Source organism: Centropristis striata, chromosome 8, assembly GCF_030273125.1.
Source record: "Centropristis striata isolate RG_2023a ecotype Rhode Island chromosome 8, C.striata_1.0, whole genome shotgun sequence".
Classification (NCBI taxonomy): Eukaryota; Metazoa; Chordata; class Actinopteri; order Perciformes; family Serranidae; genus Centropristis; species Centropristis striata.
The window spans coordinates 29,629,590-29,654,152 of NC_081524.1; the positions used below are offsets into that span (position 1 = coordinate 29,629,590).

Sequence of the window (24,563 nt, forward strand, 5' to 3'; positions counted from 1 at the left end):
TATCCATTATAGAGAGTATACGAACCTTTGACTTGGCGTTTGGTTTCCTCATCTGCTGTCTTTTCTGTGGGATTGTTGAAAGCCTTCAGAATTCCCGCTTTCACCCTCTGGACACAACAAACACAAAATAACATAACAATGTAGACTTCAAGTGATATTCCTCCATGCAAAAACAACAACAACAACAACCTTAAAAACATAAATTAAAAATAAAATTCACTCAGTGACTTTAAATTATTTCCATTGCATCCATTAGTGACACATCAAAATCCCGCCTACAGCTCAGTCAGACAGGTATACCTATTATAAGCATCATTAGTGTAAAATAATTATTGTGCTTGTCCAAAAACGTTAACATGTAAATCTCTTAATTAACAGTACATGTTTGTGTGTGTCTACAAGTTCTTCACGGGGTCCTCTTATTGGAGGTGACACGGTCAGTGAGTGTGCTGCTGACAGAGCTGTGAAGAGGCACAGCCACAGTAAAGCACCAATCAATAGATAATTGGCCATGGTCTGTGTCTGCGGTCGAGACCAGTCAGCCCCCATTGTCCCGGGACCCATGCACTGGATTGGCTATTTAGGTCAAAAAGTACTGTTAATCCCAGCCTGGTCAGCGTGCACCCCACTCAGTCAGCAGTCAAACCAGGCTGAAGCTCTCCTACTAATTAATTACCAGTAACCCCCACCCTCCCCCAAAGTAACAGCGTGCACTGTCCCACACAGGATGGGCCGAGGGGAGGGGGGGGTTAGGGGGGTGGAGAGGGCTGCTGGTACAAGGGTGCAGGGGTGGAAACTAAAATGAAGACAGGGCAAAGAAGGACAGTCCATGCCCTGAGAGAGTAATACCTACCGTCTCAGCTAATTGGTGATAATTGACTGGGGCCAAATTAGCATATTTAGATCTCTGATACTAATGGCCAATCAACACAAACACTTAGGGCCTCTAAAAGGTTGGTGACACCCACTTGAAAAGTACCAGTCTCCCTCTGTGACACACACAGGACAGTGTGTGTATATTATTTGAGTCGTAATCATGAATTACTCAAATGCACCTATTCAAAATGAATGTAATTTTTTAGGCTCACTATGTATAGAGCAATTGATGCCAATTTAAGAGCAAATGTCTGTCATGTCTGTCCAGAGTTTAAAAAAGCTATATTACAAAAACTTCTATAATACATTTCAGCATTTTTTAAAAATCAGTAACAAATTTAATGTTTGCGTTCATTTTAAAAATCAATCAACAATGTAGGCTGTATCTGAATGCGCCTGGCTGTATAAATGAGTTCCTGAGTGAATGAATAGGCCGTACCCCCTCCCTCTTTACCTCCTTGATTAGAATTGGGAGATGGGCTGATGAGTGTGTGTGTGTGTGTGTGTGTGTGTGTGTGTAGGAGGGGGCTGTGGGTGACCCTCAAGCACAATAGGACGGCCCTGGAGCTCATTCAGCAGCTGTGGGTTTCCCAAGATCACACAATGATGTCGTTCGTGCCACTTGCAAGTCCCCTAAGTGGCACAACTGTCAGCGTTCACAAGTTTCAATGGGAGCAGGGGAGCCCAGCCTGCGGCCCCTCCTGGGTCTGGGGCTGACCACTAAACACACCCGCTAACTTCTCCTCTACGGTTCACATAGCCACTGGTGGGGCCACAGGGGCCAGTTCAGCCCTAAAAAGGGCTGCTGTGGGGCTTCCTAATTGCCTTGTGAAGGGTTTGGGGGGAGGAGGTTTTTAGTACTTGCCAAAAACATGGAACCATAAGGGTAAAAGACAAAAACTGACTATCCAAGCGAAAACAAGGTATTGGGTTATGTGAGAGAACAAAGCCATTCGCAAACACCGTTGAACGTCTTATATTATGAATACTCTTGACACGGATGAATTTCAAAACAAGCAAGGAATTTCAGACAATACTGTTATGGTGCTACCATCAATTCAGTTCAGATATTAGCATGAATTCTATAAGTGAGCTACAATGATTGCTTGATTTTGTAAATAAACACAATGCATTTTACAGTAATCCAGGCCAACATTCAAAAATAACAAAATCAAAATCAGACTTCCTGAATTGAATAAAATAAAACTATGCAGAATCTTTACCATGTTTACTAAGTTTTGCATGATAGCACGCTAATGCTCTCATTTACGGAAAAAAAATCTGTTTTTTAACACTTTAACACTTTAAGTATGTTTTTCAGCTGCCATTACAAAACAAACACTGCCTAATATTGCCTGCAGTATGCATACAATTGGAACATACTACTTTGTCATAACATTGTGCCTTGAACTTTGACCCTCTTGCTTCTATATCTGTCACAGCTTCTGTCAATTAGCTGTCATCAGATGCTCTGTCAGCAGCTCAGTCGATGTGACATATCTTCTGCTGCTCAGTGGATTGTGGGTCATTATAGCCAGAAAAGCATACTGGCATAAATACTTTAAATTGTGTCTGGATGTAGTAGAGTATCCGGGTATTTTTGGCAAACTGCATTTGACTCACTAAATCTTTTTCTGGCATGCAAAATAGTAAGGAAGCACGGCTACTGGAATGCAACCATAGTAGAGGATGATGGGTTTATTAGGGCCACGGGGCAATCTCACAGAGCACTATTGTTATACTGTGGATTTTTAATTCTTCCTCTTCCGGACACAATTTTGTACCGCTACTACAAATTATATATCAAAACGTGTGGTTTGATTGGGATCGGTGTGCTATTACTTTTCTCTACGGAATACATCTGCCCAAAATTTTGCATTGAAGTGAATGGGACGGCCGGAAAGAAATGAGCGAAAAAGAACAATAATTGGAGATTTTCAAACGTCTACTTCTGCAGCATAATTTCACCTAGAGACGCCATTTAAACTTTAAACAGTAGACACAAGTCTTGTGTATTGGTGTATTAATTAATATTTTGATAGGTCATATAGTTTTTTTTATCAATCCCTGTTCAATGACCATGATCATTTTTGGAGAAATTCTGAGATTATAATGGGTGTGTATTGCATGGAATGTTTGTGTCACAGTGTGTGACATCATCGCCAGGGGTGGGCAATTAATTTTTCCAAGGGGCCACATGACCCAATACCACGAAGGTTGTGGGGCCGGACCAAAACTCTGAACTAAATTCTGCTCAATATTAATATAATCGCTTTATAAAATACAGTAAATTATCCGGTTTTGAGCTGCTACTGATAAGAATACATGTTATGATTAGACAGTTAATGTGGAGTAAATCAAATATAGCAGTAAAAAGTAATAAATACTCCAATCACTATATGACTTTTCCATTTATTTTAAACACAACTGTAAATGACCTTTAGCAAGGTTCCTATTGGTGTTTTTGTATTATATAGTTTGTTTTTCATGTTTGTAAATTTTCTCTGTGTTTTACAATGTTGTGATGCTTTTATTTTCAAAAGGTGCCGTCCAGTGTGAAACGCGTGCTTTAATTTTGAAAGGTAGTGACAAGAAATAACAGGTGGAACGGTAAAATGAAAAAACGAACGGCAAATAATGAGTGCGTCTTAATTCGTAGAATTGATATAAAGTATCAAAAAGGTTTCTATAGTGGCTGGTTGACAGGGCACAAGGTTTGTGCAAGTTTATTTTATTCTGTCATATGCATTAGTGGCTATATTTGTTGTCTTAACTATAGTAAAAGCGCTTGTTTGCTAATGTTTGTTATTGTTTCCCCACCTTGTAGCTCTTACGGTGGATTCACAAGGTGAACAAGGAATGTCTTATTTTTACTTTCATGGTATGTATTTATATATGTAAACTTGACGTGTGTATGTAAGCTTACTTTAGTTTCCTCTACTCGAATGGAGTCCAGTAGGTAGTGCAGAAGCTCCTGGCTGTCTTGTTGTTGGTAGCCCTTGAAGCGTGGAGCCCTGGAAAAAACAAGAATAAAAGTTGAGAAACAGAAACTTATGAAAAGGTAAAGGGGAGTTTAATATAAGTTGAGAAAGTAAAACAATCCATTGACAAGAAAACCCAGAAATATTAGTCTACAATTGTTTATCAAAGTCAGATTTGTACATTATTTGTGACATAGGCATCAACAGTATGGTGGAAGTAAAAGAAAAAAGAAAACAATGACATGAAATGGAGTATATAAAGGAACATGAGAAATAGATTACCCTCAATTAAGGCCGTTGAACTCTTGTATCTGAAAAATCCTACTTGTCTTTATACTAGGTTGGATAACCTTGGTATATCAAAACATTATGACTCAGATTTGAAAGGTTGAAAGTTTGCTTTACTCAGTGTTGTACATCTCCAAAGTTTCATAAATGGCTTTCATTCAACTCAGATGTTCAATACAGGCCTATTATAGATTCAACCTGTTTTTATTCTCTTTTCAAGATTCAAACCTGCTCTTTCAGCTTTGCATTCTGAGATTTGAGGAATAGAGAAAATGATCTAAAAGTAAAAAAGGTGGCTTTTAACAGAATGTAACCCCATCATCTTAGATCTTTGACACAAATGTGTAACACTGCAAAAATTGTCAGAGTCAAACAATTATTTCAGCCATTTAATTATATTTTTCAGTTTTATTGTTGACACATTCAAAACATACTGTAACCTGTCAAATCTTAGTTTCAATGATTTTTTATGTGATAATAAACTTAGCTTAACCCACTAAAACTTTGTGTTACATACAGTATACACCTCTATGACATGTTTATGACTTCTGATAAGTCCAGGTGGTTACATTTAAGAAACACACAATTAACAAGAAAATCCTCAACAGTTTTTTCATATTTTGGCAAAGCTCAGTCAATGCACAGTATGTATTCAAAATGGTGCTTTAACCCATTGACGCCTAAAACTTCCTGTAAAACCTCTGGGTGATTTTAAAATAAGCCCCTAAAACCTGAAGTTTTTCTGGAAATTCAACAGAAGTGTCAGTGCTTCTACTAAATAATAGATTTTTCAGCCTCTGTAGCAGATAGAAATGAAATTCAAAGATTAAGATTACACTTGTTTAAATGTCCTTATTAGAATGAACATGTTTCCTGCTAAAGACAAATAAAAAATATGATTCCTTCACTCTTATATGATTCACCTTTAGCTACCTGCTAATCTTCTGTGTCTTTTGATAATGGAATGACTCATTTGAGTTAATTTATATTTAGATTAGACACAAAAGGTTAATAAGCGTGTTGTAAAACAATACCTTTTTTCATGTTTGTGACATCTTCTACAGATAAAAACATTTTCACTTTAGTGAAAGCTGTCAGTTATGTAATGTTGGTGATGTCAATATGACAGCGAGGGAGGATAGAGGTGGAGGGCTGAGTGGGGGGAGAGACAGAGAAGACAGAGATGAACAATAACAACCCTACAATGAAGTCTGTGACTAATGATGGTAGTTGTGATGCTGGTAGACAGAATCAAATAACAGCGGTAGAAACACTACATACTCTGGTTCAAAGTGAGACCAAACTTTTCTATGGAAGTCCGTTAATGAACCTCAACACATGCACACACACACACGACCAAACCCCTTCAGGTTTTATGACTAGTAGTAATACTGTTTATTTTGACATTTTGCTGAGCATGTGATCGCCAGTATGTTGGTGGATATCCATCCTGGACATTAACACCACATCGGTTAGAGGGGAGGCTCTCCTTGGGTCCGTCCCCTGGCCATCCTCAGTGAAGCAGATGTGAGGACAGATGCCAGGGGCAGATGGGCAGCCAAGGCTAGAGCCACTGCAACCTGTTGGGCCGAGCCAGCCACATAACCACAGGACAGGTTGGTCCGACGGGCAGAACACACACTGTGAGGCCACATCACTGGTTTGAGAAGCAATCAGTCAAATGTTGAGCATGTTTAAGAAGGTGGAGAGTTCACTCCTTTAATACTGTGGAGGACCTTTTCTGGTACGTCACTGAATACACCAGTAATCCTCAGGTCTTTATGGTGTTGAATTAACAGCTTCCTGTCACTTTAAAGAGGCAAACGTATCTATCTGTATTGTGAGGCACCAATTCTTTAACAAAGCAGATAGCCGCTGCCTCTCTGATAATAATTTCATAATATTCACAGCCATTTGTCTTTTTTATTATCCTGATGGATACGCAATGTGGCCACAGTGTTTTGTTACCAATCATTAATGCCATTCTCACTTTTAATTATTGAGAAATTCACTCAAAATAAAGCACACCTCTAAGACACGCCGACATGTGGCCCAAGATTAGATGTCCGTGGTTGGGGGAGAGATGGCCAACCACCTGCCCTCAACACAGGTCATAACCAGGAGGTCTGGAGGAGCCCCCCCCCCCCCCCACATACAGACACGAGCTCTGTCTCTTATGCCCTTTTCGTGCAGACACATGGGGAAGGGTGGGTGGAAGGGTGAGGATGGTAGAAAGCACATATGTCGTTTATTCGCCCGCCCTTAAAACGAACAGCATGTGAAGGAATGCTTCCACTAACTAGTCCGTCAATCTCTCAAGAGGGAGACACAGAGAGAGGAATATAAATTAAAAAAAAGAGAAGGAAATGAGTGAGACAGAAAAAGAGTGAGAGACAGACGCAGAGTAGTATAGAGAAAATGAAAAGGTTGGTTGAGATCAGTGGGAATGAAGAGGTCTGGAAGCTCATCCCAGTGGAGAAAAGCAGAAGGGCCCTGTAGCGCTGCTCTCAATCTGGCCAATGCAAACAGCTGCGGTGCTAACACAATTAATAGCCGGATGAGTTAGTACCAGACACAAGGCCACACAAGCTCCCCCCCAAACACACACACACACACTCACATATACTGTATGGGCAACACAATGCACCCGCAAATAATTCACGTTAAATTCATCCAGCATTAACTTACACATAGGCATACAAAATGTAATTATCACTAAATGGTTTACAATGTTTATACATTGTGTATTACACGAATAAAGTGTACTGTACAAAGCAAAAGCTGTACATGCAGTCATTGAAAAAAATATTAGACCACCCTTTTCTTCAACAGCTCTTAAATTAAACTCTTATGAGCTATTTTTGTTGTTATCATTATAATTGTCCAAACAAATACCTTTAGTACCTTTAGTTGTACCAGGCATTAAAATTAACAAGAACTTGAAGAAAACAAGGGTCTGAATTTTTTTCCATGACTGTATATCTGTTGGAATACAGTTTTTACGAGTGAGAAAAAAGGTCAAACTACATAGTCTAAATATGTTGCTAGGTGAAAGACTAAAACATTAAAAATACAAAGCATGCATTAAGTTGCCTGTTTAAATGTCTGTAAGCTAATCACAATGTGAAATCAAAGCCGACTGTGGTATGTTGATGAAGATGTTGCTGATATCTGGATCGCATTTTGTTTGTTTGTTGATTATCTTATGTTATTCTATTGTTTGTTTTTCAAAGGAGCTGTGTCATAAGTATGTTGGTTCTGCTGGCATTCTACTCTACTGCTATATGGCTTTCTTTTGCTGCAACCTGCATACATTTTGAAGCAAGGATAAGTATCTGCCACCGTTGCCTCTGTGTGTCTCTCTAATCACAAGGTAAGTTTTTGCAAAAACTTACCTTGTGATTTAATTAAGAGACGCTAATCAACACCACACTTAGGAGATTATTCATGGTCAGCTGTTTTCAATCTGCATCATTCATTAACCCTTCTTAAAAAGACATCTCTTCTTAAAACCCACTTCTGACAGTCACCAATGTTTTCTTGGGAATTCTTCTTAGGTAAGAACAGAATCACAACACAGAAAAGTGCACTTATGAACATTGAGTGCTGACATGTTTGTGCAAAAATAATTAGTTATTGCGTTTTCTTCAATTATACAGTTGTATACAATTTCCTCTTGTATAGATTGGGACTAAACTTGGGCTGCGCTGATAAGAATTCTGCCTTTGTACACGGGTCGCAGGCTCTACCAGTTATTTTACGTTCACTTTCGAAGTACCTCCACTTGTGCTCCACCGTCTTTAGACTTTTGTTTGGGCATTCTGGACTTAATTCCCTCAAATGTTCTTCTCAGTTTCTCTTAGTGCACACAGCCCTGCTGTTTCATACCCTTTTATAGGAATTGGCTGGGAATTTACCTATGCTAATTAGAATAAACAGGCTCGCACTGTCAATTTTTGAATTGAAATGGGATTCATCATTATAGGAGCAGAAATACTCTGTGAATACTGGTGAACAGGGCTCAATGTATTTATCAACGTGTGCTTATTTGCACAGGTTTTATTTTCCCCCACTTCGGACATAAAGGCAATCAACATCCTTATTCTCAGGTTCCTGAACATTCACAGGTAGACCAATGTGAATGGATTCTAATCATCAGACTGTTGAGTTGCAATCCCTGGACTGTGGTTGTCGGCTCGCAAACCAATAATTGTATTACTTTTCACAAACCATGAATATATTCCTCTTTTCTTTAACCTGAAAGGTCTTCCTTCAGAGCAGACCAGCGTGCCAGCCTTGCCGCTTTGTGTGTGTATTGCATGTGTATCAATGTAGATCTGTGTGTGTCCTGGATGCCAGAGCACTAGATGGAATCTATTGTCGTCCTCTGCTATTTCTATCAGCGATGTAAGGCCTCTCATAAAGGCTGACGAACAACATTTCAAAGATATGTGTATGTAGACATTTACAGATAGCACACAGGCAGAGCTGAGAGCCGGCACACTTTTCATTTCTTTTTGCAACACAAGAAAGTGTCCAGTGACTGTCCTGAAAATTGAATCAGTCCTTGAAAGAAGCAGTTATAGATGAATGCCTCTGTGTGGCCTTTTTGTCCAGCTTTTGCATTATATATGCATAAAGAGTGCAGCCTGTTCTCAGTAAATAGTAGCAGTGTATAGGCTGTATGAAATCACTGTCCCTGACCTCAGACTCCAGGTGCCTGGGAGAAAGTACATAAACATTTGAGCATGGGGCGCCCTGGAAGCTCACCTGGTAGAGCGTACATCCCATGTGCAATGGCTGAGTCCTTGTGGCCACAGGTTCGACTCAGGCCGACCTTTTGTTGTTCACACTCTTTCATTACTATCCTGTCTATCTCCAAATATCAAATTCTACCAAAAATGCCAAACATAATGTTAAAATAAACAAATAATAAATATATTTGCGTCTTTAAACAAATGTGATTTTCTCCTGTCTTGACACCACTGACGAGCTCTGTAGTACAACAAGGCCTGGGTACAAGCTGGGACCCTCTCTGGCACCAGAGAGAGTATGTGGTGCTGGCCATCCAATCCACTTAGCTTGGCACTGGTCCGAGCCCAGAACAGACCCCTTCCTCTGGCAGGAGGAAAAGGCAGGCTGTGGGGTACTCAGCTGGTTGAATGCATGTGCACACACGCGCAGAAACACACACACACACACACAACACTGGACTCAAAAGAGCTCCAGTGTTGCACATAAACACTCACACTTGCACCTTTTCTAAACCAGTAATCCTTATTAACCTGCCTGTCACCACCTACATACTGGGAAAGGCAGTGAAAGAGAAATGGAAATGTGCTCTAATCCCCAACAGGCCAAGGGCGGACCTGAAGCCCTTGGAGGGACAAGAGCTTGCTGTGACAAGTGAGGATGACTATATTCAGTGTGTAGCTATCACAAAGGTCAGTCACATAGAAAAATGTAACCCTGTAAACAGTTCTTGACCCTGTTCTTTCAGCTTAAAGCTTTAGACCGGACTCAATGTAGATACAGGATGCAAATGCAGGGTGTGGAGGAGTCTATAAGAAAAGCATGTGAGGAATCAGGTTAGTTCTGAATGCTGCTGCAATAATGTATGATTGGATGTTCAAGGGTATAGCATATAAATAAATAAGACCTTGTAAGTATGATAAATCTCCAGTTCTTCCATTAAATCGGAAAAGGCATCTCAGTTACCTGAGCTTAAAGATTGCCTGTTCTATGAGACGAAAAGTCCAATCCAAAAGATGTTCAGTTTACAATTATTTAAAACAGCAAATCCTCACATGTGGATAAGCTGGGACCAGATTACTACTGGTATTTTAGCCAAAAGAAAATCTGAAAAAGTTCTTGCAACCAACAAATCCCTCACACTGTCAATTCTTCTTCCCTACATTCTCACAAGGTTAAAAATGTAATCGGCTGGAAAAATTGAAACCGAAGTCTACTTGTGCCAAGTCAATTTTTACTTTCCTAATCAAAATGTCATGTGAAGCAACAAACATTCTTGCCGTGCAAGTGAAATGCTGGTAGCTGTTGTTAAGGCATTCCAGCAAAACAAATTCTGAAAATGAACCCAGTTTATTTATCCTGCTCTCCAACACACTTTGTCTTTACTCGCTGCCATTTTATCATGATAATAATATTTTTTTTAACATCTGCTGGTAGATTAACTAGTCCAATGATGTATTTTACTTGCCCCAGGCAGTCTGGCAAACCTTATAGTTAAGCCCTGTCAGAGTGACAGTTCTTCATCTGACAGAGATCTTTTGATGTGCAACAACTTTGTTGTCTGGGGAGGCTCTACAGCTGTGTTGCTGGTGTATTTTTGTTCTTGGCGCTAAGCTCACTCAGTAATCTGACTCAGGAGCTCTTTTCAAGAAATAAGCAGTCACTTAGAACAAAGATAGAAAGATTTTTTTTCTTCCCCCACAGTCATTACAGATCATATTAGCTCTATACTAATGCAACTATGATGTTAAAATAAAATCCTCAAGTTGTTGGACCATTGTTTTGTTTTTAAATCTCTTAATCTCTTCTCTACATGTTTTGTTGTTTGCTAAGTCCAAGTTTAGTTTTTTTTCCAAGATATTTTTTGGGCCATTTTTGGGCTTTTATTGATAGGACAGAGTGAAGGGGGAGACAGAGGGGAAGACATGCGGGAAAGGGCTCCGAGTCAGATTCGAACCCGGGCCGCCCGCTTACGAGGAAAATGCCTCTATGGTACGCGCTCTACCAGGCGTGCCACCGGGAACGCCCAAGCTATGTCCAAGTTATTGAAATCAATGTGAGTGGATATTGGGGCTGGGTGTACAAAACAATTTCATACTGGCCTTAATAAAAGTTCACCTGTGGTATCAGTGAACCATATGGGTCATGGGGGATGAAAATCATATCTCTGTATTCAAAATGCATGTCAGTGGAATAGATTAGCCCTACTTAAAATTAGACACGTATGAATGCATAAAGGTGTGTGCATCGCTTGCTGTCTGAATGCACAATTGCTTGCATGTGTGTTGCAGGCTGAGGTGGTACCAGGTGAGGTGGCAGCACACATACACATACACACACACACACACACACACACACACACACACACACACAACACACAACACACAACACACAACACACACACACAAAAATGGAGGCCTTCGGATGAAAGCTTGGTACCAGAATAACTGTCAAAGCCGCACCAGAGATGTACCCAGTCATCCAATGTCAAATGCCCTGGTCACCCACCTGCACTACTAAACAGTGCAAGACCCCCCTCCCCACTCACACTCACACTCACACACACACACACACACACACACACACACACACACACACACACACACACACACGGTGGACCCAACCAGCAGTGTACCATGCTCAAACAAGAACCCAGCCAACCAAACATTCACACTGTTCATAAAAGAGAACAAAACAGTTGACAAATGTAGGACTGTGTCTGCCTGTCACACAGCCTGTTAGACCTTGCTCCGGATCAAATATGACACAGGTGGCACAGCAGTGTGGCAAGTAGCAGAAAGAGCTACAAATCAGTAGCTGCTGCTACACATTTAACAAGGTACAGTGCCTGTGGTGTGTTTTGTGTATGTTGAGCTTAGAGTGTGTGAAAGGCATTCAGCTGGGACCAGATGCTACCTGGGTCTGGCTGGTTAAAGTGGTCACCACCGCAGCAAGGGGATGAGAGCAGGTGAAAGCTGTGGCCCCTGTGTTGAAAATTGCTGTGATGATGGAAAGCTGCAGTACTGTCAATGATGCCACAGTTTGACAACATCACTGACTCTTCGATAAACCAGTCTTAAGCTAGTGTATCATTATGCATGATGTTATGGCAACTAATATAAGAAGTAGCCCCTTACTTCTGACAGAGCTGGTTGAACAGGATCTTGGGATTGACCGGGCCTTTTCCTGGTTCTTTCATGCTCTGGAGGAAGAGAAACATGGCCGCAGTCAGGGGCTCTGGACTCGGGAGCGTTACAGTCAATGGACTCTGGAATATGAAAAGACCAAATACAAATAAGAAATGCATTTCCAAACCTAGAAACAGGATATAAGGTCAGAAGTACAATAATACCAAAATAACTTCTAATTTATTTCAATTTATAAATATAATAAATTCAATTTATTTTTCCAAATGATCATAAAAAGTTTCAAACTTACTTCATAAAACATGTTAAAGCTTTAAAATGTCTGGAAGAGTCCACTGTCACTGATATATTGAATGCAAATAATTGCCTCATAATTAACAATGCATCAGACAGATACAGAATTACAGTGATCATTTCAAAAGAAAAGTAGTTTGCAGCAGGCTTGTGGTGATTGGGGATCAAATTGTAAATTAACAATTTAAGGAATGATTGACGATTTTACAACGTCAAAACTGAATGGCATGTAAATAACTTTAGCATAAAGGTCTCCACGTGCTTGAGCAGAACTAGTGTTTAAATGTACTAGATTTAAATGTAACATGGACAATAAGCTGCTGTAATGAAGAATATGACAACACTAGAAACCATCGCCGAAGACTAATTTACAATTGTTTAATCTATTGTTAGGTTTGGAGAAGACTTTGGCTTTAGGAAAGTAGAAAAGATAGAGAGCAAACTATACCACATTGGTTTCGACAGTAGGGCTTATCCTCATTTTAAACCCTTTGTCCTTCACTTCCTGGATGAGGTCGATGAGCATGTGTGTCTGAGACAGGTTCTGTAGGGAGAATAAGACTGTTTTTAGACCGTTTTTGCATTAACAATTTTAATCCCTCCATGCATTGAAAGGCATTGGATGAAGGTATTTTCAGGACAGGCATAATCAACAAACCTTAAGAAGCTGACTGTTATTCACAACATTATTGGATCATTAAATTGGTAATATGCATTGTTTTGACTATGCATCAAGTGAAAAAACCTAACAATTATTATGTGGACAAGAAAAGGAAACAACAAAAAAGTTATGCTCCTGGATATTAAACGTGTATTCACACTAAGCTTGTGGCAATCCAATGTGGTCAATTAAAATGCCCTTGTAAAATGTTATCTCCATTGTAGCAGGATTTTGAAAACTTGTGGCGAGTTCGTTATTCTGAAAGAGGCTTTCAAATCTATCTATGATCTCTGAGTTTGAAATGTAGAGAAGATCCTTGGTGAAGAGATAGCCTGAAGCAGTCATTGTCCCTTCATGTTAGTGAAAACATCTTTTCCTTCCCTTTCAAGAGATATTTGTTTTGTCACATCCTGGCAATGAAAACAGTTGCTATGGAAAACACACAATGGAGCTGGCATTGTGAACACAGACACAGCTCATCCTCTGACAATTATGTGTTTTCACCAAAAAGATTGCAATTTTCAAGGAGACAATACAAACAGACAGGGAGAGGGGAGGGAAAAGCATGTAAAGCGCGCTCACTCAAATTTCAATCAAGGAGGAAGGCCCTGAGGGTGATTAACAAAATGGCAAAAAATACAGCTTCATTGTTGAAGAGGCATGTTGGTTTGCAGTCACCATGACACGACCAGAGACAGACTGGGGAGGCTCTACAGCGGTGTTGTATGGTGAACATGCTCTGCACCAACTGAGTGCCACTCATGTTTGGGAAGGTGAATGTGTCCAAGCCGGCGCTGCATTTACTGCTGCGTTGAATATATTTCAAAATGACCTCAAGGCGAAGCCTGTTTACACTCTCAGTCATTGTGAGACTGTAATCTTGCTTACTATGGGCCAGACTCCACAGAAGCAGCACTTGACAATATGAATATATGTCTATACAATGCTGACACAATGTAAAGACATATATATATTCATATTGTCATGTTAGAATGGAAATCCCCGTTACTCATCAGGCTATCATAGGGTCTCTTGAGATTCAGATTTATAATGGTAGCTTTTGTCACATCTACTTCTGCTATTTAGTAAAAGTATAATATTAGTGCACTCTAATTCATAATGCCTGATAAATTGCTCAGTTTCACCCAAACAGTGACACATACACAGACAATAGTCATATTTGAGATGACTCACAGTTATACCAACCTGCATAACAGCATTGAAGAAGCAGGTATTACCGAGGTTATTTATGCCTTTGACCGGGACCAAGGTGCTGTTGATGGCTGGACTCTTGCCTTTGGACGAGTCCGTATAATCTGATGGTTCCTCTTGCAGCTTGATGATCTTGGGTGATGCTCCTGGAATGTGGGAAAAACAAAACAGGTCCATTGAAATGATTCAGGAAATACACAAGCCTGGAAATTACAGATACATAATGGGGATATGGTGTGTGAGAGATTTCATTTCTGAATTGAATGAGCTTTTACTTTGAAGATATTTTAGGTTATAGGACTTGGCAATCAAGCTTGAAAACAGGGCTGAGGTGGCTGAGTTGACAATTTGGTTGACATTGAGGGTAGAAGTTGGCCTTCCTTAAATTGAGATTGCGGCAGGATACAGAAAAAAATGGGCTTAGCCTTGAAGCGAGACTGGGCTGGGAGCAGGGTGCTGGGATGGCAGCTGGAAGGAAAGCTGGGTCATTTGGGAAAGCAGATGACAGCTGTAGAAGTTTCCGCTGGTTAGTGAGGGAGGGGTGGGGGCTGGGGTTAGGGAGATGGCTCTCCAGAGCCAGCTGTTACTCCTGATCACCAATGAAAACTAACCTTACACAGAAACTCACAAACAGATGGTCCAAATTTGACAATGACATACAGATACTCTGCTGGGGACAGTGTAGGTAGTGTAGCTGTGTGAGCTGATGGCATGCCAGCAGCTAACAAAAAGCCAACATCATGATGATACTAATAACTGCGTTATTGACAGATAAACATGAACTTCCCAGAAAGCATTTTTAAGTACTTGCAAGTTAGAAGCTTTATATATTCCCAAATTAAAACCACTTTAGAACCTACACTGTCCACTCTTGAAAAAATCATAGTTAACCATTTATATGACAAAGGACAGCTATCAAAGTTCTATGACATACTATTAGCAGGCACAAAGAGAACTCAATTTCATGTTTAGCTGCACAAAAGAATGATCTTCAGGCAAACACCTCTGTAGAGGACTGGGAGAAGGCATGTCTTTATGCCCAAAACCAAACTATAAATACCAGATTTAAATTATGACAATATACAATATAAGTGGTTGTTCAGGACTTATATTACTCCGGTTAAATTACATAATTTTAACCCTGATCCCTGATACTTGTAATAAGTGCACTGATAAAATTGGTACTCTCTATCATTGTATGTGGGAATGCCAAAAACTTCAGGCATTCTGGAAAGAGGTGCTGGAGCTCACTTCTGAATTGACAGAGAGTGTTGTTCCCATTGAAGCCAAAATGTGTTTATAACACATATACCCTGAAGATTTTCGTGTAACTCTGAAGAAATGCAATCTAATCATACTCAGAGACCTGTGTTTAGACAGTGGGTTAAGGAGATGTCTTGCAGTCTGGCACTAGAAAAATGTATCTCCATAGTAAGAGGGAAAGGATTTTTATAAGATATGAAGGCCTTTCCTTATTTTTATGAATGACATGAATATACAAATGCCTGGGAACAGATAAGCACTGGCACTGTAACCAATACCCCTGCAGAATGGCTTGAATCTTGTACCACAGCTAGAGTACTATGGTTATGAATTAATTGGGAGAGAGAAATAGAATGCTGACCATGTTTAACTCTGCCTTAAACTGTCTTTTTAATTTTATTTCATTATTCATTATTGTTATTGTTATTTATATATAGTATATAGTTTTATTATTATTGTGTATTATCATTCTATTATTATCATTATTATTTATTTTTTATTTATTTACCCCCCCCCCCCCCCTTTTTAATTATTTTTTATTTTTATTGACTCAATTATTTGTTTTCCTTCGAGAGGACTGTTTGTTATGAGAGGGAGGGAAGGGCTTTTATGACTGTCAGTTGTTGTGTGCACTTTTTGAAAAAAACTCAATAAATAAAGTTTTTGGAGAAAAAAACTGTTATTGACACATGTTAGTAGTTAGTGATTTGCTAACTAGTAAGGAATCATGTAGATGGAGATTACAGTAGAACGGGGTTCAGGTTCTAACAAAATATGTTGAGTTAAGAGGAATGACGTGTATTCAGCCAAAAGCATTACCTGTCAGCAAATTTAAAAAGGTGGTTAAAAGCCATTTCAAAACAAGCAGGATTATAAATGCTTGCACACTGCAAAATATTTTGCAGTGGAAAAAAACATTTGGTAAGGACCTCAATTTCAGGGGATTTCCGTGTGCGGGTGTTTTACCAATGAAACCTTTGTTCCAAATGATGTCATAATTCAGGTAATAGCTCATAACAAGGGGAACATCTTATGAATTTGGTTTCTCAGCATCCAATATTGTATGATAAACACAACTACTACCTCAACAACCAAATAAAAGAAAAAATGTATAGCTTGAGATTGCCCAGCAGCTGCAAACAATAAAGATGGTAATTAGCTGACATTGTACACAACACAATACTTGCACTAACCGGACACTAACTGCTAGCCCTGTTCCGTGCAACTGCATATCAGCTACATTACTATCTTTGCCGTATCCCAGCTGTTGGCGATGTAAAGCTTTACATTGCAGTTTCTCTGCCTTGATAGTTGTTTATTGTATGGAGCAAAAAATGGAACACAGCAACGTGGATACTTTGCATTGGACCCAGTGTGTAGCAACCGGACGCTGTCAGATGGTTTCTTACACAGAAACATCTGAGGAACTGTCATTGGAGAATGTTTGTAAAAGGGCCAGCACTTTCAAAAGATACCTGGCAGTTGACTGGACACTTGGGAGAAAAGCCTTCAGTGCTTTTCTCTGTTCTTCTTTAAATGGTGAAATATTCTCCAGTTCTGATATAACTGATGCTATTGCAGCTTCTATGCTAATCTCTTTAGGAGCCGCCATTGTTGTTTTGAACCCGAACGAACAGTTGCCTCTCTGTGTCCTCGCAAACATGTAGCTGTCAGAAGCTCCTCGCAGGACACTGATTGGCCCAACCACTGGTTGTGCAGACACACAGTTGTGCTTAGTTGTCATGTGGAAAATGTGTTTGCAGATTTTCCACACAGGTGACGAATGGCTCTAAAGCAATTGCTACTACTTTGTCTCTATTACACTATATATTACTATACTACAAAAAGGTACATCAGCACTGAGCGGTGGTTTATGTGCAACAAATTATAGATATTGTCATTAGCTTTTTTGCCACTGAGCTGAAGAAGTCAGTTATTTTAGTATCTACTGATAAAGACTTTACTTGTTTCTTGTTGGAAGCTTTTGCGGAATATTGCAAAACCACATTGGTATGTTGCCTTTGTACAGAGGCAAGAAAGAATCCATATAATAACAACCCTAAGAGCACACTTACTGTAGTACAAGTACAACTAAGTTAGAAAAAACAACAAGTGATAATAGTGTAATGGAATCTGCTAAAACACTATTACGAATTTCACAATAAAAGTTACAGAGTTGAAACATTTTTCTAAAGCAGGTTTGACATAATTTAGATCATTTAGATGGTTCACTTAGGTAACAGTAATTCAAAGATTATTGTACTTTTAAAGTCTTCATTAAATTATAACTAGACTTCTCACTGCTTCCTATGTAAAATTGGTATTTGCGGTTGGGGAAAAATGGCTATGTGTGAACACACTATAACACTACATTCAGAAAGAATAAAGAAATGGAGGTGGTGCTAATGGATTTAAAGTTAAGGGAGGAAGATGAGTGACACAAAGAATGGAAGAAAAGTTAGAAGGTGCTAATTGAGGCATAGAGGTGCAATGTGGTATTGGAGAAGTTTGACAGATCTGGAAAATCCCTGGCATTTAGCTTCATGCAGAATATCATGGGCTCCACAGTGAATGACAAGTTCAGTATTGTAATGCATGGTCACTCTGATCTCTATGGCACAACATACAGTAACTTAAGATTGTTTTTTCGAGGGCTTTTCTACTGTATAGTAAAAGAATAACAAGTTCCTTTGGTGTAAGCAGAAAATAAGGCATATTAGTGCAAAACGGCAAGTTCTTACAGGGATTTGTGATAGTACCTTAAGGCTTACAGGCTGTAGCAAAAACAACTAATGCTGGAAAACACAAAAGAATTTGGTCCATGAGCACTTCACCCATAGAAGCCAGTCAAGAGAGCAGGCTTGCCGCAAGGTCACTGGCCTGAACCTGCTTATGTCCAAAGTAAGAAAATTCAATTGGACAGTAAACCATCATGATCACCATATTAACCTGCACCTTTACTCTCACCGTTCTTCTCCTCAACACACAATGGCCTCGCCCTTGAACATATTCAATTGATAGAACCACTCCTTGTACACAACACATTTATTGAAAAAGCTATTCAACCTACAACAGTGGTAACTCCACTGCTGGCCGCTACCCTGCAAGCTTTTCCTCTTCAAGGCCAAGGACATTACGAAGATGCCCTGGTCACAGTCGTTGGATTGTGAACCGTGGGTTTCTCACTCGTGGCCTGGCAATTTTGCATTTTATACTCAAATTCCACTGAAAGGAATGACGGGGTAAAGGGCCAACTGCCATCTGTTTGACACAATTGAGAAGAAAAACCACAGAAACGTGAAGATACACACAAATACAGAAAAAAAGTCTCTTTCCACTGCATAATTATATTTTTCTTGGCTGCACCAACTGTGTTGCTTTAAATTTCTTTGACTGAAAAATGTTCAACACTGATGAAAAAGAGAATTTTTAGGGGGCTTTTGTAGTTTTGGGACTAAGAAGGGGCGAGGTTCAGCTTGTTGGGATGACATGCTTTCATGGCGCTCCACCCAGTGGTGCTAAATGCATCTGGCCCTCTGAGCTGGCAACATCTGGAGCTCTATTTCCATCTTCAATATGCAGCCATAAGGGAGCTCCCATATGTCAACACACACAATGCATGGAAAACGAAAGCGTAAATGGGGAAAGATTACAGCCCTGATCAGGAAAACAAACTGTTCTTTTCTGGATTTGGTGTTGGACTGAGAAGGTGTGAAGAGATGCGTTCACGCAAGTGTGAACAACTGAGTACAAGAGAAAGTAATTGAGAGAAGGAAAAAGTGTGTTAATGTGTGTGTCTACTTGTGGTGTTTGTGAGAGAATCTGCAAAATGAACAGACTTAATGCAACTTGAGTGTAAGAGCTGCGACTGGCATTTCAGCTAAGAGGGAGCAGAGGAATGAGGAAGCTAACTGGGCGGAATGGGGATGCCGATGGACACACTCTGCATCTGGGACCATCACCCAAGGTAAACAATGTTCAGGGAGCCATCTGGTTGAGACTGGGGAGGGGAAGGGGGGGGGGCAGAATGAGGCAGTGGGAATGGAGGGGGCAGTGGGTGGAGGGAAGGGTTGCAACGAGCACAAGCATATGGAAAAGCAGATTTTTCCTCTCCCTGCAGCAGTAAGCGAAGGCAAATGTCAGCATGCGCTGCGTCCACGCTTGACTGTACTGCACTCGGCACCACCACCTGGCCCTCCTTGCTCAGCCACCGAGTATGGGCAGAAGTGACACTGTGGAGCCTTTCCCCAGGGTAGAGGAAAGCATCACGGTGCTCGGGATTGTCCACATACACGCATATACACCAACACCTCCTGCACTCCCTGCTCTTTTTCACACAAGATATACACAAAGAAACATAGCCCTTGTTTACTTTTACAGAGAATACTTTGGGAAAAAAAAAGAGAGAGAAAGAACTTAGCTGAAATCTTTCAAAAAGCATGATGCTCTGCATGTGTTTGCATTGTTTTGACATTTTGCTGAGCTGAAGCAAGGTCAACACCAGTCCTTGTGCAAGAACATTCAAGCTCACAAAACAATGCCAACAAAACATATTTTTAAGTTTATTTAAATAAATATTTGACGCTTCCTTTAAATTACAATTGCACAAGATCTAAATCAATGTCATTGTTTTGCCTCACAGCCATTTTGTTCATATAATAAAGTATATATTTTGAAGTAGATATTCCATTTCTATCCTAATCTGGTTCACAGTTGGTCTGAGAAATTGTCAAATCGTAAGGCCAGTGGGCTTCATGCCTCCGTGTTCACTCACAGTGCAGCAGTGTGGAGGTTCAAGGCCAGCTCCCTTCATGCAGAGCAGGCAGTCAAGAGGAAGGCCAGGCAACACCAAATGTCTTATTAATTCACTAATTTGTTGTGACTGCAGGGCATGAAAAGCCTGTTTCCTTGCCATCTGAGGCCAAGAGAACCCAGTGCCATGTTACTTACAGGCACACACACACACAAACACACAGCTTTTGCTACTCACTATCTGGCCTACTTTCATGTGCGGTGGTGGGAATAAAGACAGGTTCACCCTTGATTACCTCCATGAAAGCACCACCAGGGGACAAGCATCTTGCTGGCAACTGACTCGGCTGAGCTAATCAGACACTGAACCAAAGACTGCGGTTATCAAAAATCAACAACCACAGGCAGGAAACCAGGTGAAAAAAAGGTGCAGTAATAATCTTACAACACTATATCTTGTACTTCAGCCCGCCAAAGCCTCTCAGAGAAGAACATGTAAATATCTATCTCAGGAAATTGAGCTCATGAGCAAAGCTGGACACAGCACTGTTTTTTAGAGGAATTTCTGTTAGAAGCAAGTTCCAACATGTAGATGTAGTTTTTCTCATTAGAGTCAAACAGGCAATGCAGACAAACAGAATGTAAATATCCCTCATATAACCATATGATAAACCAGACAGTTTTCACTATTGAGCAGCAAAAACTGCAACTTATTTGGTTTATTTAAAGTACTGCAGTTAAGTAAAACATAACTAGTAAAGTACCAAATATGAAATGACAAATAAATACAAAAAAAATATATTTTTTTTCCAGCAACATGGAAAATCAGCCAGGTGATGCAAGGTTTATGTTTTGTTGTGACTCTTTCTTATTAGTTGTGTGTGAAGGTTAATGTGTAGATGAGTGTGGATGTGTGGATATATGTGTGTGTGTGTGTGTGTGTGTGTGTGTGTGTAAGAGACACAAAGGACAGGAAAAACACACTTGTCAAATGTTTGCAACTTGACTATGTATTCCATTGGTGTAGCAGCAGTATGTCACTGTCGACATGTCATTGTGTTTGTGCTCTGGGAATGAGGAAATTCTGAAGAAAAAAATATTCTATTTCAAGTTTGAGAAGAAGCTGAAGTACAACATGTTCAGGACCTGATTTTTTAAAATCAAATTCTGCCTTTTTCTCAGTGTGGGCTATATAACATATACGATTATAAAATGCCTAATAATTTGTTATGAAAGAATGTTTGTATAGGTCTGGTCACATCTAAATTATTTGGGGATTATTCATTATTGTCATTCATTGATCGGGTCACGGGTGGCCAACATTGGGCAAGAGGCGGGGTTCACATTGGACACGTTGCCAGACTAGAGACACGCTCTCATTCACACCTACGGGCAATTTAGAGTCACCAATTAAACCTAAGTGCATGTTTTTGGACTGTGGGAGGAAGCCGCTGACACGAGGAGAACATGCAAACTCCACACAGAAGGGAGGCTCCACGCAGGCCGGAGTCGAACCGGCAACCCTCTGCTGTGAGGCAAGAGTGCTAACCACTGGACTAACTAACTTGTCCACATATGGACAAATTTCATAAATATTTTTAGATATATTTAAAGCTTACATATTCAAGTAGGGCTTTAAAAGATCCATATATTTTATTAGCCAAATGGCCCAGCTATACCACACACAAAGTTTGATTTAATCATTTATTATCTATATCCAACAACTATCTTTGTAAAATGGGCCAGACCCTTTGATAAATATGGCTAGATATTAAATATATTGCAATGTTTATATAAGTTATTTATTCCAGAGAATCAACTAAAATAGACCTGCAGTATAGTGTCAAGTAAAAAATATTCACAACAGAGTTGCAAGTTTATTTATTATTTAGTAATTAATAATAATAAAAGCACAAATTAGGGAAATATAATGCTAGAGTAATATTGCAATTGGTAACAATGACTACGATCAAACAAGCCAGAATTGACAAATTCCAATGATAAACAGGCTCTGATGTCTATTCAAAACCAACAATTTAATTTGCTCCACAAAGACTTCCCAGCTGTGTTACAAGCTGCAGTCTAGCTACCTGAGGTCAATTCGCTTTTTACTGGGACTCCGGTACTTGAGCTGAAAGCCTTGATGGTGAGAGAGCACAGTTAATCGACTTTCTTTCTACCCTGAGCTGCTGTTGTACAAAATTATTATAGATTCTGAAAAAAAATCCTTGCTTTGACTCTTTTGTGCTTGGGGTCTATAGGAAAAACAGTACAACAGCGGCTTCTTCTGAAAACATGGCCTTCATACTGAAATGCAATTTCACAAGGTCCTCAACAGACAACCACCGTCTATTTTGTTGCAACAATAGCTGCCCGCTTCTATACCCATTTGCCCAACCGGTGTGGAACAATTGGGTGGCAGGAAAGGTGACAGGTAATTTAAAGAGGCAAAGGGGAAAGCTGAATGTAACGACTGTCCACCTCAGCAGATCGTTTCCTGCCAACGTGGACCGCCGGTCGCCACCATGTTCACAAATATGGGACATATAAAACACACACAAAATGTTTATCCACGCTCTTCATGGCTTCTCCGCCTTGATCAACTGGTGCATTAGTTTGTATTTGAAAACAACATTTTGTGTTGAATAAATATCAACTGAGAGAAACGCAGAATAAGTAACATCTATCTATAAAAGCAAGAAGCGTCTGTGTGTGTGTGTGTGTCTAGGGCATATCCCGCTGACCGTTAGTCAGACTGACCTAAGATTTCGTATGTGGTTTGCGCATGGCATGAAGTTCTGCATCCCCGATTTTGAAGATTTTTGAATTCATTTTTCAAAATATCATTATTTACGTAGGATGTGTTGCAGCATTGCACTGTTTCTGATCAGACGTCTTTTAGGGGAGCTCCGTCCCATTGAGTGATAGACCTACACCTGGTCAGTAACCCAATTCACTCTGGATTTCCACGTCTGACTCATCTCATCTGTAAATCTGTTTAGCCTACCTATCTTTCAGAGTTTTAAAGTGCGCTACAAGGTTCGATTTTCCTATAATATTTTAATAGTTTCCAGCTAATATCAATGTTCAATGTGTATGTGCTGGATGGTGTGTGTACCTCATGAAAAGTAAGTGTTTTATCTACTTAATCTCCCACTATACAAATACATACTTCCTACAGGCACTGCACTAGTTACATCAAAATGAAACTTGAAAAGTTTGTCGTAGTAGAGTGTGATAAAGACAGGGTTTGTAGAACTTTTTAAGAGTAGAATTCAAGCACTTCTCCAAAACTTTCAATGTAGCTGAACCAAAAACTTCCTGACTCTAGAAGCATTTCTCATCACATCGAAATTACTCTAAATGCAATTAAGAAAAATAAAGTTTACAGAATTCCTTTATACTCACAGGGATAAATGTAAAATATTGTCACTTTTTATTTTACCAGTCGCTCATATGAACTTTGATTGTGTGTTTAGTGTTTCAGTGAGGATTTTTTCAGTCAATGTTGCTCCAATCTGCTCTGTCTGCTATGAGACATCAGGAGACAGCCATGGACTGTATAATTAAAAAAAAAAGGTTTACCAGCTGTTGATACACCTAATGCAATTGTGATGACGGAATTGTTTCATTTCACGTATTAAAAGATTTTGGGTTTGCATGAGTGGCTGTGTAGATAAAACACCAGCTTGTTGAAACCCAAGCATTTTTCAGAGTATTTTCAAATTCAAGCACATTCCTAATATTGAAAACATAACGGATTTCCAAACTTTCAAGACTTTGTATGAGCCCTGAAGAGATGGGCATCGTAAACTAGAAATATGTACATTTACAACCAACTGTACTGTATGTCTGATTTCTAAATACTTCTTGTTCATTTCTTGTACTCTGTGAGGTCCTGTTTGTCCCTGAAACTCTGTGTGCCTGGGTGTAGACAGTAACACAAACTATATGGGCCATCTAAAAACTCATTTTACTCAAAAAAATGTGCAAATTCCTCAGGTATGTAATGTACTTGGCAAATGAAAGTTATTCAGATTCTGTTCGAGGGAGAGCTTGTGCTCTCTGCAAAGAATACAAGATGCCATGAGAACTTATCTAATTTTAATTCTTACAGAAACATAAAACTATTTGCAGTGGCCAAAATGCATATCTGTTTGCTTGAGTTGAACATTATTTTTAACATTCTGCGTATGTGTATCTGTGACTGTGTATGTGTGTCCATTGAGAGTTAGTGCGCTCCAGCTGTTAGGATCCAGTCGCTCTGACTTGTTGAGGACCCTGGCTCCCACTAGTGCAGCACACAGGCCCAGAGGTGGTGAGACATACAGCGGCTTG

At 39.8% G+C, this 24,563-nt stretch overlaps 1 protein-coding gene across 2 annotated transcripts in view; it reads right to left on the minus strand.

The window, feature by feature from the left end:
* Positions 1-24,563, minus strand: part of usp45 (ubiquitin specific peptidase 45) — a 40,075-nt gene that overhangs the window by 9,596 nt on the left and 5,916 nt on the right. The window contains exons 6-10 of one of the 2 annotated variants that reach the window (XM_059339539.1): positions 14,205-14,356; positions 12,786-12,881; positions 12,035-12,165; positions 3,803-3,890; positions 26-107 (exon numbers count right to left, since the gene is read on the minus strand). In XM_059339539.1, the coding sequence (XP_059195522.1) occupies positions 26-107; positions 3,803-3,890; positions 12,035-12,165; positions 12,786-12,881; positions 14,205-14,356 (549 nt within the window). Of the gene's footprint in view, positions 1-25; positions 108-3,802; positions 3,891-12,034; positions 12,166-12,785; positions 12,882-14,192; positions 14,357-24,563 lie in introns of both variants that reach the window. The other variant, XM_059339538.1, reaches the window with a different exon arrangement.